This window comes from Heloderma suspectum, chromosome 2 (assembly GCF_057233095.1).
Source record: "Heloderma suspectum isolate Gila_16-S chromosome 2, 16-S_ref, whole genome shotgun sequence".
In the NCBI taxonomy this organism is placed as follows: Eukaryota; Metazoa; Chordata; class Lepidosauria; order Squamata; family Helodermatidae; genus Heloderma; species Heloderma suspectum.
In genome coordinates, this window is record NC_139459.1 from 139,470,744 (window position 1) to 139,493,397 (window position 22,654).

Below are 22,654 nucleotides of genomic sequence, written 5' to 3' on the forward strand. Positions count from 1 at the left end.
TGTCTCTCCTTGCTATTCTCTGGAACTCTGCGTTCAGTTGGGTATATCTTCCCCTTTCTCCCTTGCTTTTCGCTTCCCTTCTTTCGTGAGCTACTTGTAAAGCCTCATCAGACAGCCACTTGGCTTTCTTGCATTTCTTTTTCTTTGGGATGGATTGAGTTGCTGCCTCCTGAACAATGTTACGGACCTCCGTCCATAGTTCCTCAGGCACTCTGTCTATCAGGTCTAATCCCTGAAATCTATTCCTCACCTCCACTGTATATTCATCAGGGATATGATTTAGGTCATACCTGAACGGTTTAGTGGTTTTCCCAATGTTCTTCAATTTAAGACGAAATTTTGCAAGAAGCAGCTCATGATCTGAGCCACAGTCAGCTCCAGGTCTTGTTTTTACTGACTGTATAGAGCTTCTCCATCTTTGGCTGCAAAGGACATAATCAATCTGATTTCGATATTGACCATCTGGTGATGTCCATGTGTAGAGTCGCCTCTTGTGCTGTTGGAAAAGAGTGTTTGCTATGATCAGCATGTTCTCTTGGCAAAACTCTATTAGCTTTTGTCCTGCTTCATTTTGTACACCAAGGCCATGCCTGCCTGTTATCCCAGTGATTTCTTGATTTCCTACTTTAGCATTCCAATCCCCTATGATGAAGAGGACATCTTTTTTTGGTGTTAGTTCTAGAAGGTGTTGTAGGTCTTCATAGAACCGATCAACCTCAGCTTCTTCGGCCTCAGTGGTTGGGGCATAGACTTGAATTACTGTGATGTTGAATGGTTTGCCTTGGATTCGTACTGAGATCATTCTATCATTTTTAAGATTGTACCCCAGTACTGCTTTTCCCACCCTTTTGTTGACTATGAGTGCTACTCCATTTCTTCTAAGGGATTCTTGCCCACAATAGTAGATATGATGGTCACCTGAATTAAATTCGCCCATGCCTGTCCATTTTAGTTCGCTGATTCCCAAGATGTCGATGTTCAATCTTGCCATCTCATGTTTGACCACCTCCAGCTTACCTTGATTCATTGATCTGACATTCCAGGTTCCTAAACAATATTGTTCTTTACAGCATCGGATTTTCTTTTCACCACCAGACACATCCACAGCTGAGTGTCCTTTCGGGTTTGGCCCAGCCGCTTCACTCTTTCTGGCGCTACTTGGAAATACCCTCTGCTCTTCCCCAGTAGCATATTGGACACCTTCCGACCTGAGGGGCTCATCTTCCGGCATCATATCTTTTAGCATTGTGATACGTTCCATGGGGTTTTCTTGGCAAGAATACTGGAGTGGGTTGCCATTTCCTTCTCCAGTGGACCACATTTTGTCAGAACTCTCTGCCATGACCTGTCCGTCTTGGGTGGCCCTGCACGGCATAGCTTATGGCTTCACTGAGTTACGCAAGCCCCTTCGCCACAACAAGGCAGTGATCCATGAAGGGGGGAAGCAGAACAGAGAGATACTCAAAAATAAGAGAGTGGCTTTTACATTCTTGGGGGAATCCCTAAGTACACAAAACCGTATGTGTTTGACAATTAAAAAAGAAAAACACCAATGCAATTCCAGGACTTACAGGACATTGATGGCACTTGAGACTATATAAGGAGAAAAAAGGGTTTAGACTACAATCCTATACCCATGTACTTGGGAGTACTCCCCATTGAATTCAATGGAGCTTACTTGTTAGCATGTATAGGATTGCACTATAAAGGAACCAGAACTCAAGCAAGCTGCAAATCTACCAGCAAGTTTATGGTTGGGAACAATTCAGATAGGGAATATTAGGGTGTCAGCTGAAAGGGGAGGGGAGAGTGGAACAGAGGAGGAAGAGAGAAAATTGGCTTATTCAAGCCTGTAACAGCTTACTTAGTGTCTGTCCTCAGGGACAGGGAGGGGTAAGGATTGGGGGGACGTGTACTGCAGAGTTTAAAAACTCTCCTCCCTGAATTATACAAGAGATATTTATGAAGCAGGAAAGGGGAAAGGACAACCTTTCCTACTCTCCAGAGCACTTCTCTTCCCACTCTCCCGCCACCAGCAGTATAACTATAAAATGCTCAGATTCTGGGCCACAAACCCTCTAGCACTATATTGTGCAACAAAATGGCCAGGGTGAGGGTGGGAAAGAAAAAATGTATCCCTTTCCCATTCCCTCCCCAAACTCCTTCTTCTGCGAGGCGTGAACGGGACTACAGGGTCCCTGTTCCAGGCTGTTTGAAGCCTGAGTAGGAGAACTTCTCTGAGGGGTTAGAGGTACAGGGGTGGCTGGATGGTAACAATGCCATTTTGATTAGGAAAGATTGAAACAAACTGACATTTGTAGAATAAAGATGCCTTTAGAAGGATAAAGCCACACAAAACCTCCCTCGTTTACTCTCAGCCATAGACTCTAAGTAAGGTATTGGGCCAACTTTTAACATGGCTGGCACAATGCAGCAGAGCAGTTAATGGTGCCTTCAAAGGCCAAGCTTCATAATCCCCCTAAACCAGAGCTTTCCAAACTGTGTGCCGCGACACATTAGTGTGTCGGCGGCAGTGAGTAGGTGTGTCGCGTGAAATGCAGAAAATTGTGCTAAAGGGCACCGTGGAGCTCCCTTACTCGCGTTTACTTCCCTTGGCCCCTCCCCCGGAACTTCCTAAAGCAGCTGATGTTAAAGCAGCTAAGGCTTAACTGCTTTAACATTAACTGCTTTAGGATCATGTGGTGTCTTGATGTACGGCTCAAGTGATTGGCGGTGTTGGAGCAGTACGGCGAGGCAGAGGCGCGGGGCGAAGAGAGGGGAGGGGAGGCGCCGCCCTGGGAGCAGAGCTTGGCCGACACCGGCGCGGAGAAGTGGCAGTGGCCACCAGCCCTGCGAGATTTCAAGCACGCCCTTCACGGACTTCTGCACTGCACTCCTGCACGGCCAGGCCAGAGTAGCACTTGGGTGGAAATGCTGCCTGGGACTGGGACTGCACCGAGCGGGCCGTCCGCCATCTTGGCCAGTCGGAACGGAGCTCAGTGGAGGCCAGAAGCCTCAGAATCAGCGTGCTCCCAAGCACCCGGGCCAGCGCAGCTGCAGGCTGCCACCCAGTCAACCCACCTGCTGCTGGCTGAAGGGAGGCCACCCTCCCAAACCCAACGTGGCAAACAGCAAGCCACCCACCACGTGGCACTTACAATTTGATTTCTGCAATTTATTTTTATTTTCACTCTGCTGTAATTGTGGATTAACCACCCACCGGCAGTGTACCACCGGAGAGTGCTGGAACTGGACTCTGGACATAGGCATTGCAAATATTTACAGCAATATAGGCTTGTAGTGAGACATATATATTTGCACCATTTTTGTTGGACTTTTGCTTCTCTACTTCATGTGTTTTTGCAGCTGAGCTCCTACCTGAACCCATGTGTATTGTAAATACTTTAGTTAATTTTGTTTGTTTTTCACATTTTCTCCTGGTCCTGATTCCTGTCTTTATCTCACTTTGTCACTGTGGGAGTGGAGTGCAGGTGCTGTTATTTTCATAAGAAAAAACAGAGAAAGATAAGCGCTAAAAACAGTCCTGTTATTTTCAAATTTAGTTAATGCTAAAACCTAGAAATAAATTCGCATAGATTTATTCATTAAATTGCAGTTGAATTACCCATAAAATGGATACTGTCAGGAGTGCCCTAGCTGCCTCTTGCCGTCCCCACCAATAGGCAACTCAGGACACAGACAACGAGGATTCTTTCCAAGGCTTTATTCCTTTATTACTTTATGACTCTTTCAGATACTCATCGCTAGCGACTAAGCAAGGAACAGCACTGGGGAAAGATAGCTGAGTAGCCTAAGCTCCAGGTAAGGCAGTTGGTCCCCATTTGAAGGGGAACCACAGGAAGACTCTGAACTTATGGGCTATGGAGAGATCCTCCCTCTTTCCCTTGGGTCCTCGGGACGCGACCGTTGTTTGCACGCCAAGCAAGCGGAATGCCTCCTTTTGGCGCCCTCCATCTGTCGCCACTCCCTGTGTCTGCGCTGAGCATCCAGCAAGCCCCCCTCCAGCGCTCTCTCACTGCCAGGGTCACTATCTCTCCCAGGAATGCTGGCAGGAGGAATCTCTGCCAGCTGCTGTGCTTGTGACTGATGAGGGAGCTCCTCTCCCACGGATTGCTGTTCCTCCTCAGAATCAGAACTGCTCTGGGGCTCTATGGACTCAGTTTCCACCCTGACAGATACGTTTCTAATTAAGAAAAGGAAAGCTGGTGAAGATGACTTTTGCAATGAACAAAATGTAGCCGCTATAGAGGAAACTACTCAAGAATCAACTGTTGAACGGTCTGTATTAGTACGTAAGAAGTATAAAGGAAAAAAATCCAAGCCTCGTTTATACAGTAAAGATTATATGAAACTGGGGTTCACATTTTCTGGTAATGAAAACAATCCTTGTCCCCAATGTTTAGTTTGTGGGGATATACTTGCAAATGAAAGTATGGTACCAAATAAATTAAAGTGTCATTTTACCTCAAAACACTGTCATTTGTCAGAAAAACCAGTAGAATACTTTACTGAGCTTTCGAAATCTATAAAGAAGCAGTCTGCCTCATTCACAAAGAGAATGAAGACATCAGAGAAAGCTCAAAAGGCAAGTTACGTGGTTGCTCAAATAATTGCCAAAAACAAGGACCCACATGCTATTGCTGAAACCACCATAAAGGAATCTTGCTGTGCTATTCAAACAATGTTTGGGCCCAAATTTGAGATAGAAGTTAATAAAATCCCTTTGGCAGATAACATGATCGGAAGACTTATTCAAGACATGTCTGATGACATTAAGCAGCAAATGAAGGATATTTTTCAAGACGATAATATGATCTTTACATTGCAATTAGATGGAGCAACAGATGTCAGTGGGTTAGCACAGTTATTGGTTTTTATACATTTCATTCATACTGACAGAATTATTGAGCAATTCCTGTGTTGTCTAGAACTTCCAATGAGAACTAGAGGTGAAGATATATTTAAAACTTTTGATTGCTTTATGAAGGAAAATAATTTGCAATGGTTAAATTGTGTAGGAATATGCACAGATGGCGCACCCTCAATGGTTGGTTCAACAAAAGGTTTTATAGCTTTAGCAAAGAAAGAGAATGAAAATATTATAATTACTCATTGCTTTTTACATCGCGAAGCACTAGTTGTGCAAACCATTGAAAATGAATGTAGAAAAGTTTTGGACAAAGTGGTTCAAATGGTCAATTACATTAAAACTAGACCACTTCAATCAAGATTATTTGCTCATATTTGTGAAGACATGGGGGCAAGGTTTAAAAAGCTTCTACTACACACAGAAGTTCGTTGGCTCTCAAGAGGTCAAGTGCTTTGTCATGTATATGAATTGAGGGAAATGATGCTTAAACTTTTTGAGGAAAATCAGCAAAATGAATTCTGCCATCTAATTCAAAGCAAACTTTGGTGCACAAAATTGGCATATCTTGCTGACATATTTGAACATTTGAATAAAATCAACACCAGTATGCAAGGAAAAGGAGAAAATATCTTAACAGCGGTAGATAAAATTTGTGCTATGAGAGCACAATTAGCAATAGCAATTTGGAAAAGGAAAGTAAAAGAAGGAAATTTTGAAATATTTTCCAAAACTGCTGAGTGCCAGCTAAAATGTGATATGAGCTTGCTACTTGTTGACCATTTAACATTGCTCAAAGAGGAAGTTCATCATTACTTCCCAAATGTTGAAATCCAGGACTATGATAGGATCAGAAATCCATTTCTTTCAACTGCAGCGAGGAACTTTTCACTTATTGAAGAAGAATTAGCTGACATAAAAAATGATTGAAATCTGTTAATGATGCATGAACAGGGTGACTTAGACAGCTTTTGGATTCGCATTTCAAAAATGCATCCAAACATAGCTTTAAAAGCGTTAATTCTTCTGCAGTTTTCTACTACATACATTTGTGAAGTATCCTTTTCAATGATGGCAAACTTAAAGACACTGAAACGTGGAAGCTTAAAAATGCTTGATGACGAAATGCGAGTGTCTTTATCTAATATTCCACCAAATATTGAAAAGCTGTGTTCATCCCATCAACCTCATACATCCTATTAAAATGGTAAGTAGTTATTGGTGTTATTCAACTTTTTAAAATTCTTGCACATATTTACATACTGTTACTCATAAATGACAACAATGTATGTTATCTTACAAATCATATATTTTTAAAAATATAAATGAAAGGTTTTCATGAGATATGTTCTATCCCCATATATTTCGTTATTACAATTTATGTATGTGTCCATATCTCTTATAACAGGTTAGTTTAACCTCCGGTTTGCTAGTAAAACTGAATTACCATGTCACGAAATGATGCATGTCTAAAAAGTGTGTCACCAACATGAAAAGTTTGGAAACCTGTGCCCTAAATATTCACAGAACAAGCTTCAGATGAACATTTTACTTTAGCTAAGTAGATAGCACTGATTAATCCATACAACTATGCTGCCTGCTTCTTCACATTGGGCTGAATACATCAGCACACACACGCCTCAAAGAACTGAGGGAGGGCAAGAGAGAAATGTTTGCTGTAATCTACAGAATATCCCATGGGTTCATTCATGCTTTGCTGCATTTACCCATGAGGAATCATTTGTGCATCCTGATCCTATCTATGTCAGCAGGGCTTAGAAGGGATGCGGGGGGGGGGGGACTGGAGTTAAATTGGGGTGGCCATGTGTCCTGCTTTACAGAGAACCACCCTCTATTTGAAGGGCTGTTCAGTTTAAAGATATAAAGAACCATAAACAGGGGGAGCAGAGTCTTTGAAGTTGACCATCAACAGTTAGCACCCAGACAGCAGACTGAGCAGGCACCCAGGTCACCTGAACACAGTGTTCTCTACTAGGGTAAGAGAGAGAGATAATATATTGGCATGTGCAAATTTTATGCAGTTCTGTGCTTTCTTCTGCCCTCTTTTTGGAGATGTATTTCCTCTTCTTTGGCAATGCATAAATGGCCACCCTGTGTTAAATAGACAGACAAATTGTATCCAGGTGTAGTTCTCCCTTCCCTCCCTCCATTACTTCAGGACTGCCATTTGAAGAGCAGTACTTGATTCACTTAAAGGTACAGGTGCCCTTTCAGTGTGTTCACCTAGCCACTTTACTGCAGCTCTTTTGCAGAACTTAATGGGCTACAGTGCAATACAGGAATTCATGTGGACTCCTTTGAGTACCTGGAGTCTGAGACAAGCAAACAATCACAAAAAAATTCCCCTCGAGGGCTTCCACTTTCTTTTATTGCAAGGCCAGACAAACAAGGAGCTTGTTGGCCACTTCTTCCTTTGCAGTGTTTAGTTGCTCCTAGCTGGAAAAATATACCCAAAGTCTCTAGAGTTTACTAACCATAAATAGCCTCCATAGCTGAAACAGACTTCTGCAAATATATCTTAATTGGCTATAAGAGTAATTAGGTCCACCTGCTCCTAGTGGAATCGAAACTCAGGGATGACTATTGTTTTCTTGTCATTTCAGATAAAGACAACAGAGTTTCCACCTTATTTCTGTTCACTCTGCTGTGTTTTTAACAGCTGCATGAGATGCAGTAATTCCAAGGCAAAACATTCACCATCTATTTCATGCAGGTAAAAGCTCCACCAGCTTAACTTCTGCCTGCCAGATAGTTATTAATTTGTTTTATTTTAATTACTCTATATCATCTTTTGAGGCAAAGCCCCCCTCAAAGTAAACCTTGTAAAAAAATTAAAATTAAATATAAAATACAGCTAACTAAAACAGCATAAAACATTTAAAACAGCAGCAACAGTAGAAATATTATTAAAGGCACACGAGGCCTTCCAGAAAAAAGTTGGCAACCCTAGATAAAGTACTAAATGCTTTATGATCCAGTCCAGAGAGTTTGCCATAGGCTTGCAAACTTTTAAATTTGGGCTTAGTGTAAATTACAGAGCAACTTCTGACATTCTAAGAGGTTCATCACATGGAGCTTTTATCCTGCTATTGAGATGGCTCTCTCTCGGAAGTTTGCGGGCTCTTTAGATGACTCTGTGGCCCTCCAGGGTGTCTCCTGCCATTTCCTCCAGCCTATCTCGTGTTTTCCCCAAATGCAAAAGAAGTGGTATTTTTTCCAGCCCATACAACAGGAGCACCATAACCTCCCTGTGAAATTCTCTAACGGTGGGAGAAACCACTATGTCTGCCTGCTGTGGGCATTTGTTTTGAGTTGTTGGGGGTGCTGTCAGGATGAGATTTGACAGGAGCAAGGGTGAGAATCGCCTGCCGATTGCATCTCCTGCCACTGCATTTCTCAATAGGAGGGAGAAGAGAGTAGAATGCCTCCCCGTAATGAAGGGAGACACATCTGATCCCCCATCCCACCAAGCTCGGAAGCAACATCCTCTGTTGAGTCAGAGCACCCCATTAAGTTCAATGGGGCTTACTCCCAAGTAAGTATGACGAGGGTTGCAGACTTACAGGGTGGTCTTATGTCTACTCAGAAGTAAGTCCCACTGAGTTCAATGTGGCTTACTCCCACATAAGTGTGCCAAGGGTTGAAGATTTACAGCACAATCTTACATTTTATGTCTACTCAGTAAGTCAGGGGTTTCCTGGGGGCTGCAAGAAAACAGTACAGCAGAAGTTGAACTACGAAAACAAGACCCCCCCCCAACTCCTTTGCACACATGCCAGGGAGAGAGGCACTCCTTCAGTTCAAACCATGTGGCTGCCATATAAAGAAGCCCTTCCTAATCTGGCAAAGAAACCAAACGTAGGAAGGACCAGAAAGGATGTGGGGTTTTGCTTAATGTAGAAACACCCTAAGGGTGGAGAGAAGCATAGATGGTTTAGATTCAGATGCACCAGGACAAGATGCATGCTTGGTATGCCAAACAATGGTCTGAATTACTAAGGTGGTGTTGCAAAGAATGTCAGGGGTGGGGCAGTATGAACTTCTGTCACTTGAGCATTAGCCACAACTATTTATTACATACTTCATTTAAGTGTCTCTCTCTGTGCTGCTGCCTAGCCTAGTATCAAAAGAGGTAATTCAAGGATGGGTCCTGCAGCTAGGGATGTACAAAAGTGACTTATCTTTCGCGGATTATGTTGATGGTGGGGGGGGAGGTGTTCCGTCCCTCCCCCCGGAATCCTCAACGGGGGGGAAGGCGATCCGTTCCTCCCCCCTGGAATCCTCAATGGCCGGCTGTGCTCCGCAGCAGCTCCATGGAGCAGCTGGCCAGGCCCAGCCCAGCCCCGTCCGCAGCTGGATTTCCGGCCGCGGAGGGCTGGGGGGGGGGAACCGTGTACGTAAATGGCGGCGGCTACGGCTGCTGCCATTTGCGTTCCTTATTTTTCGCCGTCTGAATCTACGTAAATATTTACATAGACTATGATGGCGAAAATAAAGGGGAACGCAAATAGCGTAGCGGGCGCTATTTGCGTCCCTTTTTGATTCACCGTTTTAGCCTACGTAAATCTTTACATAGGCTAAAACGGCAAATCAAAAAGGGACGCAAATAGCGTCCGCTACACTATTTGCGTTCCCCTTTATTTTCGCCGTCATAATCTACGTAAATATTTACGTAGACTAAGACGGTGAAAAATAAGGAATGCAAATGGCGGCGGCCGTAACCGCCGCCATTTGCGTACGCGGTTGTTGTTTTTTTTAACCCACCCAGCCATGATAGGCTACGTAAAGATTTATGTAGCCTATCATGTCGTGTTTTTTTTTTTTAAACCTAGCCATGATAGGCTATGTAAATCTTTACGTAGCCTATCACGTCTTTTTTTTTTTACAAGACTGGAAATGGTGGTGGTGGCAGCCGGTTGGAAGACCAGCTGCCGCTGCCGCTGCCTGGAAGATCTGCCCCAGCTAAGTCTCGTCCCAGGGCGGATCTACGGGGGGGCGGGGGGGGGCAGGCCTTTCTGCCACGGAGTTCGGGGCGCCGAATGCACTGGCATTCGGCCTCACCGAGGTCCATGGTGGAATTCTCTGCCATCCCTACCTGCAGCAAGCTGTTTGGAAAGGGCAATAGCACCCTCTTTTGGATTGTGCTTGTCCTTGTCTATAATGTTGGTTCAAGTTTAATTCACTTTTTGTGTGTATGGGAACGAGTATATGCTAGTCCAGGGGTGGGCAACTTGTGGCCTTCCAGAAGTTTTGGCCTACAATTCCCATAATCCCTCATCATTGGCAATGCTGGCTAGGGCTGATGGGAGTTGTAGGCCAAAGCATCTGGAGGGCCACAAACTGCCCACCCTGCTCTAGTCTATTCCCTTCATTTGGGAAATGTACCTGTAGTACTTGGGGCCATTAGGGTTTGGGGGGAATTTTTCATCAGGAAAATGGCACAAGGGGAAAGTGGTAATCTGTCTCCCCATAGTACAGTCTCAATTCAAATCAGGATTCCTCACAGCTGGTATTGGGGAGGAAATGTAAAGAGTTCCTCCAGAGTATGGGTCCATTTCTTTTAAAGCCTGACATCCAAGCTTCGCATCCATCTGTCTTAGCTGTTGATGCAAGGGTGCTATAGCTTTCTGCCACTGTCTGCATATGGCTAGCTTTGACCTCCTCAAGCAAAAGCCTCAGATCCCCCTTTGTTGCCACCTCTGCCTCGAGAACTTGTGTGGAAGCCATTTTGTCTGTTTCTTCCTGCTTTTGTCCCAGTTTTCCCAGGCCCTTAGAAGCTGGGACAAGGTATTTTTTCAGATTTGTAAACGTTATGTATGTTTGTATGTATGTATGTATGTATTTAATTCAGGAATGTATACCCCTCCCTGAGTCATGTATATGCATTACTCAGGGTGGCTTATAACAGTTAAAACAATAATACCACAATATAAAAACAAAAAATATAAGCTAGAAACATGCAGCAGATAAAAACATTCATTATATTAAAAATTTACCTGCCCAGCAAGGCAAAGGCATTCCAAAATAGACAAGTCTTCACCAGTGGAGGCTGGTGGCTCCGATGTCAGTGGGAGTGTGTGTGAATCCGCTCCAAGTTCCAGTCAGTACTCTAAAGGAGCTATCCAAGATCGCACCGTAGATAGCTCCTTTAGAGTCCTGACTGAAACATGGAGCAGATTCACTGCCCCACTGACATCAGAACCACCAGCCTCCACTCGTCTTCATCAACTGATGGAAAATGGCAAGGGAGGGAGCTTGCCAAGCTTCATGGGGTAAGGTAATCCATAATTTGGGTGCAGGCACTGAAAAGTGCTTTCTCTTGTCCATATGAATTGTGCTTCCACCATAGGCAGTATAACAGAGATGAGCCATTCCAGCACGTATCTTAGGAAGTGGGCAAGCTGATATGGGAAGAAATCTAAGGTATCCAGGCCTCAACCCAAGAGGCCTTGGGGCAGGGATGGGGAATCTCCAACTCATGGGCCATTTCCAGCCTGTAAAGCCTCCCCATCTGACCCTCTGAGGGCCTGCCCCCTGCCTGAAGCCTTGTTCCACCAGGAAAAGGTGAGAAGCAAGGGAAGCCAGCTTTGTTGGGAGCCACCGCCCCAAGGCACCTGGAAGAAGTGGTTCTCAAGGGAGTACTGCTAGCCGCTTCCTACTATGACTGGCCAAAAAAGAGGATGTACATTGCCATAAAAAGAGGATGCCAATCTGCATAAAATTTGCATGTACTAATTTATATGTATGTAAGCAAATGTAGAAATAATTATTATAATTTAAATAGAAAGACTGCACATCTCACTATAGTGGAGAAGACTGTGACCAGGTGATCTGTCTGCCTGCCTGTTCAGGCACTGTTGATGGGCAACAGTTCTTATGGTTCTTTATTTTTAAACTGGAATTGGAGAGGCCAGCCCTATAAATAGAGGACTGTCATCTGTAAAAGAGGACACGTGGCCATCTAGTACCACACAGTGTTAACTGTGCTGAGAAAAGGATGCCTGAATTTAGTAAATTTAGAATTATGCCTAGTGTTAGTTTGTTTTCCTGTTGCACAGGCCTTGTTTGGATACATTTAGATCCCAGCAAGAGCATAGTATTTAACCAACGCAAGAATTTAATATGCAACAGGAAATCCAATGCATGTTGACCTTTTAAAAATGTAATCAGGGGAAAGCAGAATTCCAAACATCATTATCTTATTCAGAAATACAACCATAATAATTTTTTTTCATAAGATCCTGACTTTTAGAATGACGCTTTCCCCTGACAGATAACGCTTTGCAAACCTTAAAGCAGGAGTGTTGAACCTCTTTCAGCCTGAGAGTCAATTTCAGTTTTGGAGAAGCTCTTGGGAGCTGTATTTCAGTGGGGGGGAAAGGGGTTGGGGCCAAAGCACCAGCCTGTTTTAGTGTAATATTCTTACTGCCAGTAACGGCGCCTTAGGAGAAGCATTTCAGCCTTTTAGAATTTGGGTGGGGACATAAAAGACCAGAAAACCCAGGGAGTGGGAGTGGCAGTGGGAATGGGAACAGGAACCACCTATTCACAAGTGGAAGGAGGCATGGCCATCTCAGGAACCCTGGCAGGCTGGATTGTGTCCCCAGTGCAGGCTGGATATAGCCCCCAAGCCTGAAGTTCAACACCCCTGCCTTGAAGTATGAAAGCAGAGTGGTTTGTGTTGCTTTCCACATTCCATTATGCACTACTTCTTTGACCTTACCTTGTAGCATGCTTCGTACTAATTGTTAATCCACCATCATTCAAACATATATACTCTATTTTCTTCCTGACCAATGAGATTTACGGATTAAGCAGTGGTAACACCACTTCCTCTGCTGGGTGTAAGAAGCAAGTGCTTTGCTCTCTACTTGTTGTAGTAAAGTAGCCACAATGTTCTTTGAGTGGAGAGTGTCTATTTTTTGCTCTCTGCTTGTATGTGATGTGGCCAGGACTTCAACTGGTAAGTTCAGGAAGCAACTTTAATATTCTCCTACAGTATCTGCATCTCTGTGTTTAGTAATATCAGGTGTCAGCAATACTTTTATTTTTCTGAAGTCCAGGAAGTTGTTTGGCAGCGGGTGGATGTTGTGTTTTAACTTCAAGAATTGAGGTACTGTAAATCCTTTATCAAAGAGAGGCGGTTGCAAGGTTTCCTGGTAAAAGTTAGGCCAACTTGGGATTTGCAAATGTTTTCTTCGACAGCAGTGTTAGAGATGCCACCTCTTCTTACTTCTCTGCTCCTTTGCCTTTATTAGCGCACTGAGTCATACAAGTTTAACAGGTGGAACTTCTTCCCACCATATCTCCATGCAAGGAAAAGCTTCACCTGTTAAATGGCTGTGTTAGGCTGCTGTTAAAAGTGCAGGAGCAACGCAGAAAATGTTTTCAGATTTTGTCTTTATTCAGATGAGAATGAATACAAAAAGCAAAGTGTGTGAGGCTTGAAAATTGCCTGCTGGTAAATGAATTGATATCTCACTCTTTCCGTTGTGGTTTCTGTTTAGAGCAGTGAAGGAGCTGAGGGGAATTAAAAGTAAGACGTAACATTGGCTTTGATATTGCTTTAGTCAGTAAAAGGGAATATTTAAAATATGCAGCTATTTCAATGTCTCTGCGGGGAGGGGCACCAAAGTATATGCTGATTTTATGATAATACTTGTAGTGAGATGCCCACAAATTAGGGGTGATGTTTGACGATTGAAGCATGCCCTAGCACACCATTTAGAGCCTGGAATTTTAAGACTTGCAAAGAAGGAAAAGAACACAGGAGGCCATTGACCTACCCGCTGTTGATAGCACAACGGCCATTATGGTGAAGACATATATACATGCATTCTAAAGTGTGATAGAGGAAGTGGTTTGAACATGCACTCACAGCATGCCAAGGCATTTTGTTCTGAGGGCAGAGAAATATTCAAACTGCTTCCATCACATCCAGTTTACTCTCCTAACAGCCCAGGTGAGGCTAAACAACCCTGGGGTTGTTTGTCATGATGACCTCTGAACCCAGAACTCTGCCTTGCCTCTCCCCTGGCTTGTCCTCACAATAAACAACCCAAGGACCTAGTACCCCTGGGGTGTTTAGCTTCTCCAGCTAGCAGGAGGAGCCAAGTGGAAGCAATCGAGATGTGGGGACTAGCATGCTGGCTTGTTCACCACATTCCAGAAATGTTAACTTTTTAATTTATCTTTTCACCCCATAATCAGGTAGATAAAAAGAAATAGTCCAATTCTCCCTATTCTGTTTTAAGCTTATGTCCTTCCCTGCTTAGTATTTGTCTTAGCCTGAGGCAGTGAAAACATGAGAAATCAAATATGAAAAAAAAGAGTTATGTAAGAGTATTAGTACTGGGCTTTCTTGGGGCTGGTTGACACATGCACATGCATCACTTGATTTCTCTAGCTTTGACCAATCTGTACCTTTAGCCATCAGCTGATGAATATAAATGTATGAACCAGCCCATAGTGTTTAAGAAACAGCAATTGCATACTTGTACCATGAATTTAGCTGGATAGTTGCTTTTTAACTACACAAGTAACCAGGGGGGTTTCTTCATGAGCGATTTAGTGTGAAGTTAGAACAGCTAGAGTGCCTTTGTGACAGAGGACGTTGTCACCAATCCACTGCCAACCAGTCACTTCCCTCTTGAAAAGCTGCATTTTCTGAAACTCCCTTTACTCCGATCTTTTTTTTTTTACTGAAAGTGGCTCCCTGGCAGTTTTACCACAGTTGCTGTGTGTGTGTCCCCCACACACATTTAATCCTGGGCATGCCTCTGTGACCTGGCAGTGATGTGGTCAAGGGGGTGGGATGCTCCATTCCCTCTTGTTTCCCCATGGAAGTAGGTTTTCCCATTGAGAAAATCCCCAGGAATGCAGCAGCGACCCCTCACATTACTACAGTAGCGGGGGCACTCATTCACCTGTTTTTAAGTTTTAACAAAGCCCCTCTTTCTGTGCATGTTTACTCAGAAGTAAGAAATAAATCTCACTCCCCTGCAGTGAAAGGGTTAAAGGCTAACTTTAGTAACTTGCCCTAAAGCCTTTTCACTTCTCCAGTGCTCTATTGCAATGCTATGCTTCTTTGATGTTCTGTAGTTTCTCTGATGTAAAGTGGTTTCTGCTGAAGGGTTTTTAATTGTGCAAGAAAGGAAGAAGCTGCTGGTTCTTCCTCATATGACATCAACCTTCAATGCTGTCCATTTGTTCTTTCTAAATTCACCAAACAGCAAGTGACTGATCTGTTTTGTGAATTTAGTAGTATAGATAGGCAGTAAGTGACATTTGTACTGGGACTATTTCAAACCAGTGGCAAGCAAGCTAGCACCCTATGGACCAAATTTGTCTCACAAAGCAATTTTGTCTGGCTCTCAGTGGCTAGCCAGTTGGCTGCGGATTATGGAAGTTGTAGTCCAACACATATAGAGGGTACCGGGTTGGGGAAGGTTGGGCAAGGCTAAATGTTAACAACATTGTGATGAAATTTGCCCTACAATTTCATTAAGAGAAATAAAATGGTTTTTAAAAGTAGGAGAGAAACGAAGATTCCCTACTTGAATGGTGCAGTGCTTCTTTGGGATTGTATGTAATATGCTCCATGTCAAAGCATGTGCTCCATAAATATTAAACACTTACTGGTAAGTGGCACCAACTTTATGATATATCTTGATCACCCATGAGGGCTCACACTGTACGACAAAATATATTTCTGGCCCCTGAACCAGTGTCTAGAGAAGAGTGTGGTCTCAGGGATGAATGACTGAAGCCAGCCATCTCTTTTAATTGGGGGAATATGGGGAGATGCACTTTTGGAAGAGAGAATCTGGGGTCAGAAATTAATTTTAACAGGATCTGGAAGGTAAATGTATTTGGAGAATTAACTGGCAGGGGAATTGTTGGGTTGGTTGATCTTTTGGAGCTTAGACCCATTTCCCCCTTGTACTCAGTGTTTTGCCTTAGGCAAGTCACTTGTCTCCCAGCTGCGCTTGTTTGCCTTCTGTGAAATGTATGTTGCAGCTGAAAAATATTCAGTCAGATAAGTGCTTTGAAGTTAGGATGTCAGATTTCACCTCTGACTTATACTGTTTTTGCCATTGGGCAAGTTGCTTGTTGTCTCCATCTAGCCCAGCATTCAAGGCCAAACTGTGGGTTTGATCCAGGACCTGGCTTCTGCAACACAAAGGCTCTGTCTGCAAGAGGAAGGGCTCCACTTGTGGAAGATCCCTCCTCCCAATTTGGGGGGGTTCCCCCTCCCCCTCCCCCTCCCCCTCCCCCTCCCCCTCCACAGTACAGCTCTCCCCATTCATCAGGGTCTCCTGACTCAATATAGCCTTTTCAGGGGTCTGAAGAGGCTGCCTTTGGAAGGAGTGGGCGGGATATTTCAGTTCTGCCAGCACAGTTGATTCAGCATAAATCTGGATTCAGCCCTGTGTCTTTATATTTAATATGCATGTTAAAAAAAATTGGAAACACCTCCAGCTGGTGGGACTGATAATTGTCATGACTGCAGCAAATATGGAGGGGAAATGTAATCCTTTCCTCTCCTGCCATTGCTCCTGAGGAAAATCCCTCCTCTGAAGCAGCTATTTACATTGGGAGGAAATCCCTGATTGGTGCAGAAAAACAAAACCTGCATGTTAAAGGCAAAGATGCATTTAATGTCACATCTAGTTTGGCTTTCTGTTCCAAGCCCAGGCCAGCCATCTGTCTCCAGGAAGCTTACAAGGAGGGCATTCTCCTGTAATTTATAGTGTCTTATATTTGTGGGGGTATACTGCCTCTGAACTTCCTTTTTGGATATTGTGGCTGATGGTAGAGGCTTCTATGGAGCTTGGGTGACCAAGTATGAGGAGCTTTGGATGGGCGTAGCTGAGGGAAGGTGCAGTGAACTTGCCTGGGTGGGTGGGACTTGCAGCCCCCCAGTCTCTAATCATATTGCCACATTGTGGGGCTTCTGTCTATAGAAATAACAGGAGCCATGCAAGACCACTATAAAGAAGTGACTTCTCTGCCACTCCATGGATTGGGCTTAAGAATTTACTGATACGCAAGGAAATAAACCTTGTGTGATGTAGCATATTTCTTCACAAGCCAAAGTTTCTAAAGAACTGTCCATTTGTGAATTCTTGTCCTTGTACAGATGCAAATGGGCAGTTGTCTGATTCAACTATTAAACCTGGATTTCCTATCCCGGTCAAGACCAATGATCCAGGGGTTCAGAGAGCTGCCAGATTTGGTGTTTACAGATACAACAACAGTTCAAATGACATATTTCTTTTCAAAGAATCTTGCATAAACAAAGCCACAGTCCAGGTAAGAACCGTCTAGATATTATGGCAACAAATGTGCAGTAAATATTCTTTACTGACAGAATAAGCAAAACATCATCTGCTCTTTTCTTATGCCAGTGCAAGATGGTACATTCCCATAAGGCAGCTTATGCTGCATCTTCAGGTTGTATTATCATTCTAGTTCTTCTGATGTCCACAGTGGCAAAGTAAGCTATTGTTTACAACTTGGTTCAGCTGTTGTTGCAGTTCTTTTGATGGCTAAATAGTCCATGTGGAAGCCATACATTTCTACTGTGATCACTTCAGACAAATGTGAAACCAGAAGCTTGGTTTCCAAGCTCCATAATATCTGGCTGGAGACAGACAATAGTTTTTGAGAAAGTTAGGGCGAAGCTTATGCATGTTTAGAGAGAGAAAAGTCCTACAACTCCCAGCATGCCCCAGCTAGCATGGCTGGCTGGGGAATGCTGGGAGTTGTCAGACTTTTTTTCTGTCTAAACATGCATAGAATTGCGCCCTTAAAGATGGTATGATAGCGATGCGGCTAGGTAATTTTAGAACCTGGACTTAATGGTCTTATTGCAGTGTGTGTGCATGTTTAAATAATCATGTATATTATTTCAGTTGTAAAGAAGCACACAAGTGACACTTCTCCCACTCACACTGCCATTGCATGCTTCTTTACAACTGTTTTTACATTCCTGACTTCTTAGAGAAAACAAACACCTATTTGCCAATCACGATGAAAAGAAATACTCTATTTGCAGTTTCACATTTTAAACTTACTTAAATCATAGCACCATTACAACTACAGGTATAAAATGGAGTTTGCTTTTGCTGCCCTGTTGTTAAGTACTTGGCAATAAGCACTGTTTTGTTATAGAAAAGGATAATATATTTTAAAAATAAGAATAAAATTAGGGTCTGTAACCATGTATGTGTCCGCCTTACTGCCCTGACTATAAATTTAAAACAAGAAGGAGGAAAGAGAGATGCTGCTGCTTGCCCTGTCAGGCCTGTTTGCTGCTCCCCCCATCACCTACCTCTCTCTGGGTGGTCATCTGGGGGCCTCCTAGCTGCATCACTGGATAGAGCCATCATTGTCCATGGTGAACATGCTAATTTCTTTTATCCCAGTGTAGTCTGTGGTCAAACAAGTTTTACAGGATTCCCCCACCCCCGCCCAGTTTTTACAGAATTTGTGAACAGAGATAACAGAGGGTTTGAGTATCCGCATTACAGGCACCAATATATCTATCATATTACCCTTTGAAAAAACTATTATCTGTCCCTGGCCTCAGGCTCCTGCTGTTCTTTCCACTTTGTCCTTGCTGTGTACTGTTTAGTGATATGGCAACTGCTTTTTCTAGGTAGTTAGGGGGCTGAAATACAGACTTGATGTTGATATCCGCCGGACTGTGTGCAGCAAAAGGATGCATCCCAACTTGGACAGATGCGATTTCCAGAGGAACAAGACCTTGAGACAAGTAAAATATGTTTGAATTTCTCCCTGATTTTCTTTTAATTTTGCATGCAATAGGATCTGTTGCACTGCCCTTATAATTGACTTTTGTGTGCATGGCTTATCAATGTCAATGAGTACAATTTTACTTTTATTTTTAATTCTCATAACTCAACAAAAATGACAAAGAGCTCTGTAGCACCTTAAACACTAACCAGTTTATTATGACATAAGTTTTCATGGACTAGAGTCCACTTCATCAGGTGAATGAAAGTGTTATCTTCAGTTGGCATACTCAGAGGCGTAGAGAGAGAAAAATGGTAAAGCTTGGTTTAGGTGACAATGAAATACAACAGTCTGCAACAATAGAGCTTAAATGTATGCAATATAAGCACAGTGACCAATACAAAACATATTTGCATACATTTCAGCTCTAATTGTATTGTCCAACTGTACTTCTTGCATTTTGTTGCCATCTGGCCCCACCGTTTTACAGTTCCACACACACACACATACACACACCCGTGTAGCCTGCCAACTGAGGATAACTAAGGGCATCTCTACACCAGCATAAAATCCTGCATTTAAAACAGGGCTTTCTGCTTCCATTTTAAATGCAGGACCACAACTCCCTTTTTCATGTGCTTCCTTCTCCCCCACCCCCTTCCCCCTCCTTCTCCCCGTATCTGAGGCTTCCATTATCTTTAATTGATCTCACTGCTGTTCTTGCCGCTTTTACTCTTTTCACGGAGGAAACTGAAGCAAAACACAACGGGGTAATTTGATATCTTATTATCTGTGATCTATTTAAAAACAGAACAAAGGGCATTTCGTACAGGAGATGCCTTGAATGATCATGGCGTCATGTAAAGAGCCTGCAAACTTCCATGAAGGAGCAATCTCAATCACAGGATAAAAGCTCAGTGTGAAGGAGCTCTTAATGCATCCTATGAAGTGGATTGTAGTCCAAAGACCATATGCCATAATAATTTTTTTTAGCCATTAAAGGCGCAATCCTATTCAGATAGGCGACCGCCTCCAAACTCGGAGGTGACCACCTATCCAATGCAGGGCAGGAGAAGCACGGAGGGGATCGTTCCCTCCACACTTCTCCTGCCCTGCATTTTCAGCTAGACAGCCACTTGCTGCTGTCTAGCCGCGGGAGGACAGAATGGGGGAGGAGGCTGCTGTATGACACATTGGATGTGGCGTACGGGCATTTCCACCCCCCCTCCCCAGAACACCCGGAGACACGCCCCTTTTCCACTGCACCCTGCTCCTCTTATGAGCACGGTGGACGGGGCTGTTCCGTGCTGCCTCCAAGGCAGCGTGGAAGTGGGGGGAGGTCAGTTCTCTGGGAACCAGCCTTGGAGTGTGGGCTCCGAGGTTGGTTCCCAGAAAACCAGATATCCTCTGGCGGTCTAGCCACTGTTTAGCGGCCATAGCTACTGTTTAGCGGCCATAGCTCCCTAAGTTGCTACAAGACTTGTCACTGTTTTTGCTGCAACAGACTAACATGTTTACCCCTCTGGAAGTTATAACTCAGGACTTCTCTACATTAAAGAAAAAATTGGGAGCCCCGCAGAGCATTTTACCTCCCTTTCCGCGGTGTGTTGAAAATTGCCTCCTTAGACAGCGAACATCAGCAGCCCCTATATCCCTGAATGAAAAACAGTGCCATCTAGTGGATGAAAGATAGCAGTACAGCGCATGGTTTATTCAAACCCGATTTAAAAGGGTTTAAATTGTGATGCCTTATGCTGGGGATAGTGCAGGAGGGACCCTGGATGCTGACGATGTCATGTAATGGGCCCGCAAACTTCCGTGAGTGGCCAGTCATGAGCACACAATAAATGCCTTGTGTAGGAACAGCCTCAATTAACAAGTTATTTAGAAAATCCAGAACATGTATGTGTGTAATGTAGAGACACCGTTGTAAGAACAGTTTTCAAATGGTACTTCTTCAGGAAATACTTTCCATATTGACTGGTTTGATACAGAACTCATGCACGTTGCAAAGGATGCTTGGTTCTGCTAGAGTGTATACTCAGTTTGTGCAGGGTGTTGGCCAGGCTGGTTGGGTCTTATTTTTCCCTGTATAAAATCAAAAGCACACACTAGAACACCATACGCTCTCCTGTGGCTGGATCTTGCAGGTGGGCAGGCTGTCTCTCAGCACGGCTTGCCTCTCATTACTGTTCTTCACACTGAGGAACCTCTGGTAAGCTTCCAAGGACACATAGTTTGAAAACCACACAGTCCTAAAGAACTGTGCCTTGGATGAGGATTGCTCATGTCTGTTACATAACTTTGGGAAAAGCCTTTCTCTGCTCCATCTCTCAGTTTTCCATATATAGAAATCATAGTACAGGCTACTAATATGGATTGGGGGGGGGGGACCCAACCAACATATGCTTCCTTTCCTGTCACTGGGAGGTAGCCTTACTAAGGGAATCAGACTGTGCTGGTTTAGAGGGCTTCTACAGCATGAAGTAATAGACTCCTGGACTTCAAAATGCAGGTCAGCTGTGGTGGTTGTAATGTTTGAATTCTTCCAGATATAGTATTTGAATTCTTGCATATAGTAAACGTGCAAACATCACATCAGGAAAATGGCTACAATGGCTCTTTCTCCCAGAGTCCCTTATGTGCTAATTTATTACATGGAGGGAGCTTTTTTAATGTTTGGGAACATTAAAAAAAACCAAAAACCTACCTCTTCCTGCACTCTAAAGTAATACAGTCTGGAGTTCTACCTCCTCCCACTTAATTCTGAGTAATGTGCAGAATGGCTTTGAAGCTCCCTTCTCAAATTACTAGAGTAGCCTAAGGTAATGTGAGAAGCCCTGGATAATACTATATTAGGTGTTCCAGGACACTGTGAAAAACTTAAAATGGCAGCTTGGAGGAGCTGCTGCTAGGGAAGTCTGTGGTCCTGGCAGACTGCTGATGTAGGAAGGGGCCTACTACAGAGGGCACTTTGCTAAGAGCTGCTTCAGACCTGGAGCTTGCCCCGGTTGCTCCCATGTGGCTAGGACATGATGTTACCCAAGTGCCATGGCACTGGAACTATGTTCCAGTGGCTCCTGTGCTCACAAATACAGTATAGGAAGTGTGAGATGAATCTTCTTTTCAGATTCTGTATAGGTGGCTTTTCTGTATAGATGATGTTTATCACTTTCTATGTTTGATAATGTATGGTCGAATTGGATAGAGAAAGTATTGGAGAAAGAAAGGCAGGACATTGCAACAAACCAGTTTTACCACATTGGGCGTGAGGCTCATGTCAGAGTTGCACATGTTGCAGGAATTGTGACCACATCTCCTTACCGTAGAGTTACCCAAGAGGAGGCTGGAACAGTTATGTTCTTTTTTGAAGTCTGTTCAGAAATAATGAAAACGTTGCTGATAAGGCTACAGAGCAGCTTTCTGTGTTCCAGCTTTGGTCTGATTTAGTCTCTCTCTCTTCTCCCCATCCAGACATTCAGATGCTATTTTGAAGTCTGGCTTATACCCTGGCTGCAGAGAATCCAAGTTCCAGTCTCCCTCTGTCAATAACCTCTCCTCAAGAAAGGATATAGGTTCAACATGTTTGTTCTCAATCCGTTGTTCAATGACAAATTGTCAATAAAGACACTGGACTGTAAACAATTGTGGGCTCTTTGGTTTTATTTGGTTATTGCTAACACTCTGGCCTCATTTGGTAGCATATGTAATCCCACTTGCCCCACCAACCTTGCTATGCAGAAAATATGGGTAGATGAGATGATGTAGTTGAGGACAATAATTTTATTTAATTTACTCTATTTCTATACCACCCCATAGCCAAAGCTCTCTGGATGGTTCACAAAAATTAAAAACCATTAAAATACATTATATAAAGTATAAAAACCATTCACATAGGAAATAAAACAGATAGCATAGCATAAATGGGGGGTCACCATTGAGAAGGCCCTCCTCCTTGTTGCTGCTGTCCGAGCTTCCCCCGGA

The 22,654-nt window shown here is 43.6% G+C and overlaps 1 protein-coding gene across 1 annotated transcript; it reads left to right on the plus strand.

The window, feature by feature from the left end:
- The first annotated feature begins 12,785 nt into the window (after positions 1 to 12,785).
- Positions 12,786 to 22,315, plus strand: CST7 (cystatin F). The gene is made up of 4 exons (XM_084835022.1): positions 12,786 to 12,872; positions 17,052 to 17,224; positions 18,573 to 18,689; positions 22,145 to 22,315. The coding sequence occupies exons 1-4, from the start codon at positions 12,803 to 12,805 to the stop codon at positions 22,220 to 22,222; spliced, it is 438 nt and encodes a 145-aa protein (XP_084691148.1). The 5' UTR covers positions 12,786 to 12,802; the 3' UTR covers positions 22,223 to 22,315.
- The last annotated feature ends 339 nt before the right edge of the window (positions 22,316 to 22,654 follow it).

What these genes read in the sequence shown, in the direction of transcription:
- CST7 (XM_084835022.1), top strand. Translation starts at nt 12,803, where the DNA reads ATGTTCTTTGAGTGGAGAGTGTCTATTTTTTGCTCTCTGCTTGTATGT. An exon ending in TGTGGCCAGGACTTCAACTG is followed by an intron (nt 12,873 to 17,051) that starts GTAAGTTCAGGA and finishes GTCCTTGTACAG; the next exon opens with ATGCAAATGGGCAGTTGTCT. An exon ending in TAAACAAAGCCACAGTCCAG is followed by an intron (nt 17,225 to 18,572) that starts GTAAGAACCGTC and finishes TGCTTTTTCTAG; the next exon opens with GTAGTTAGGGGGCTGAAATA.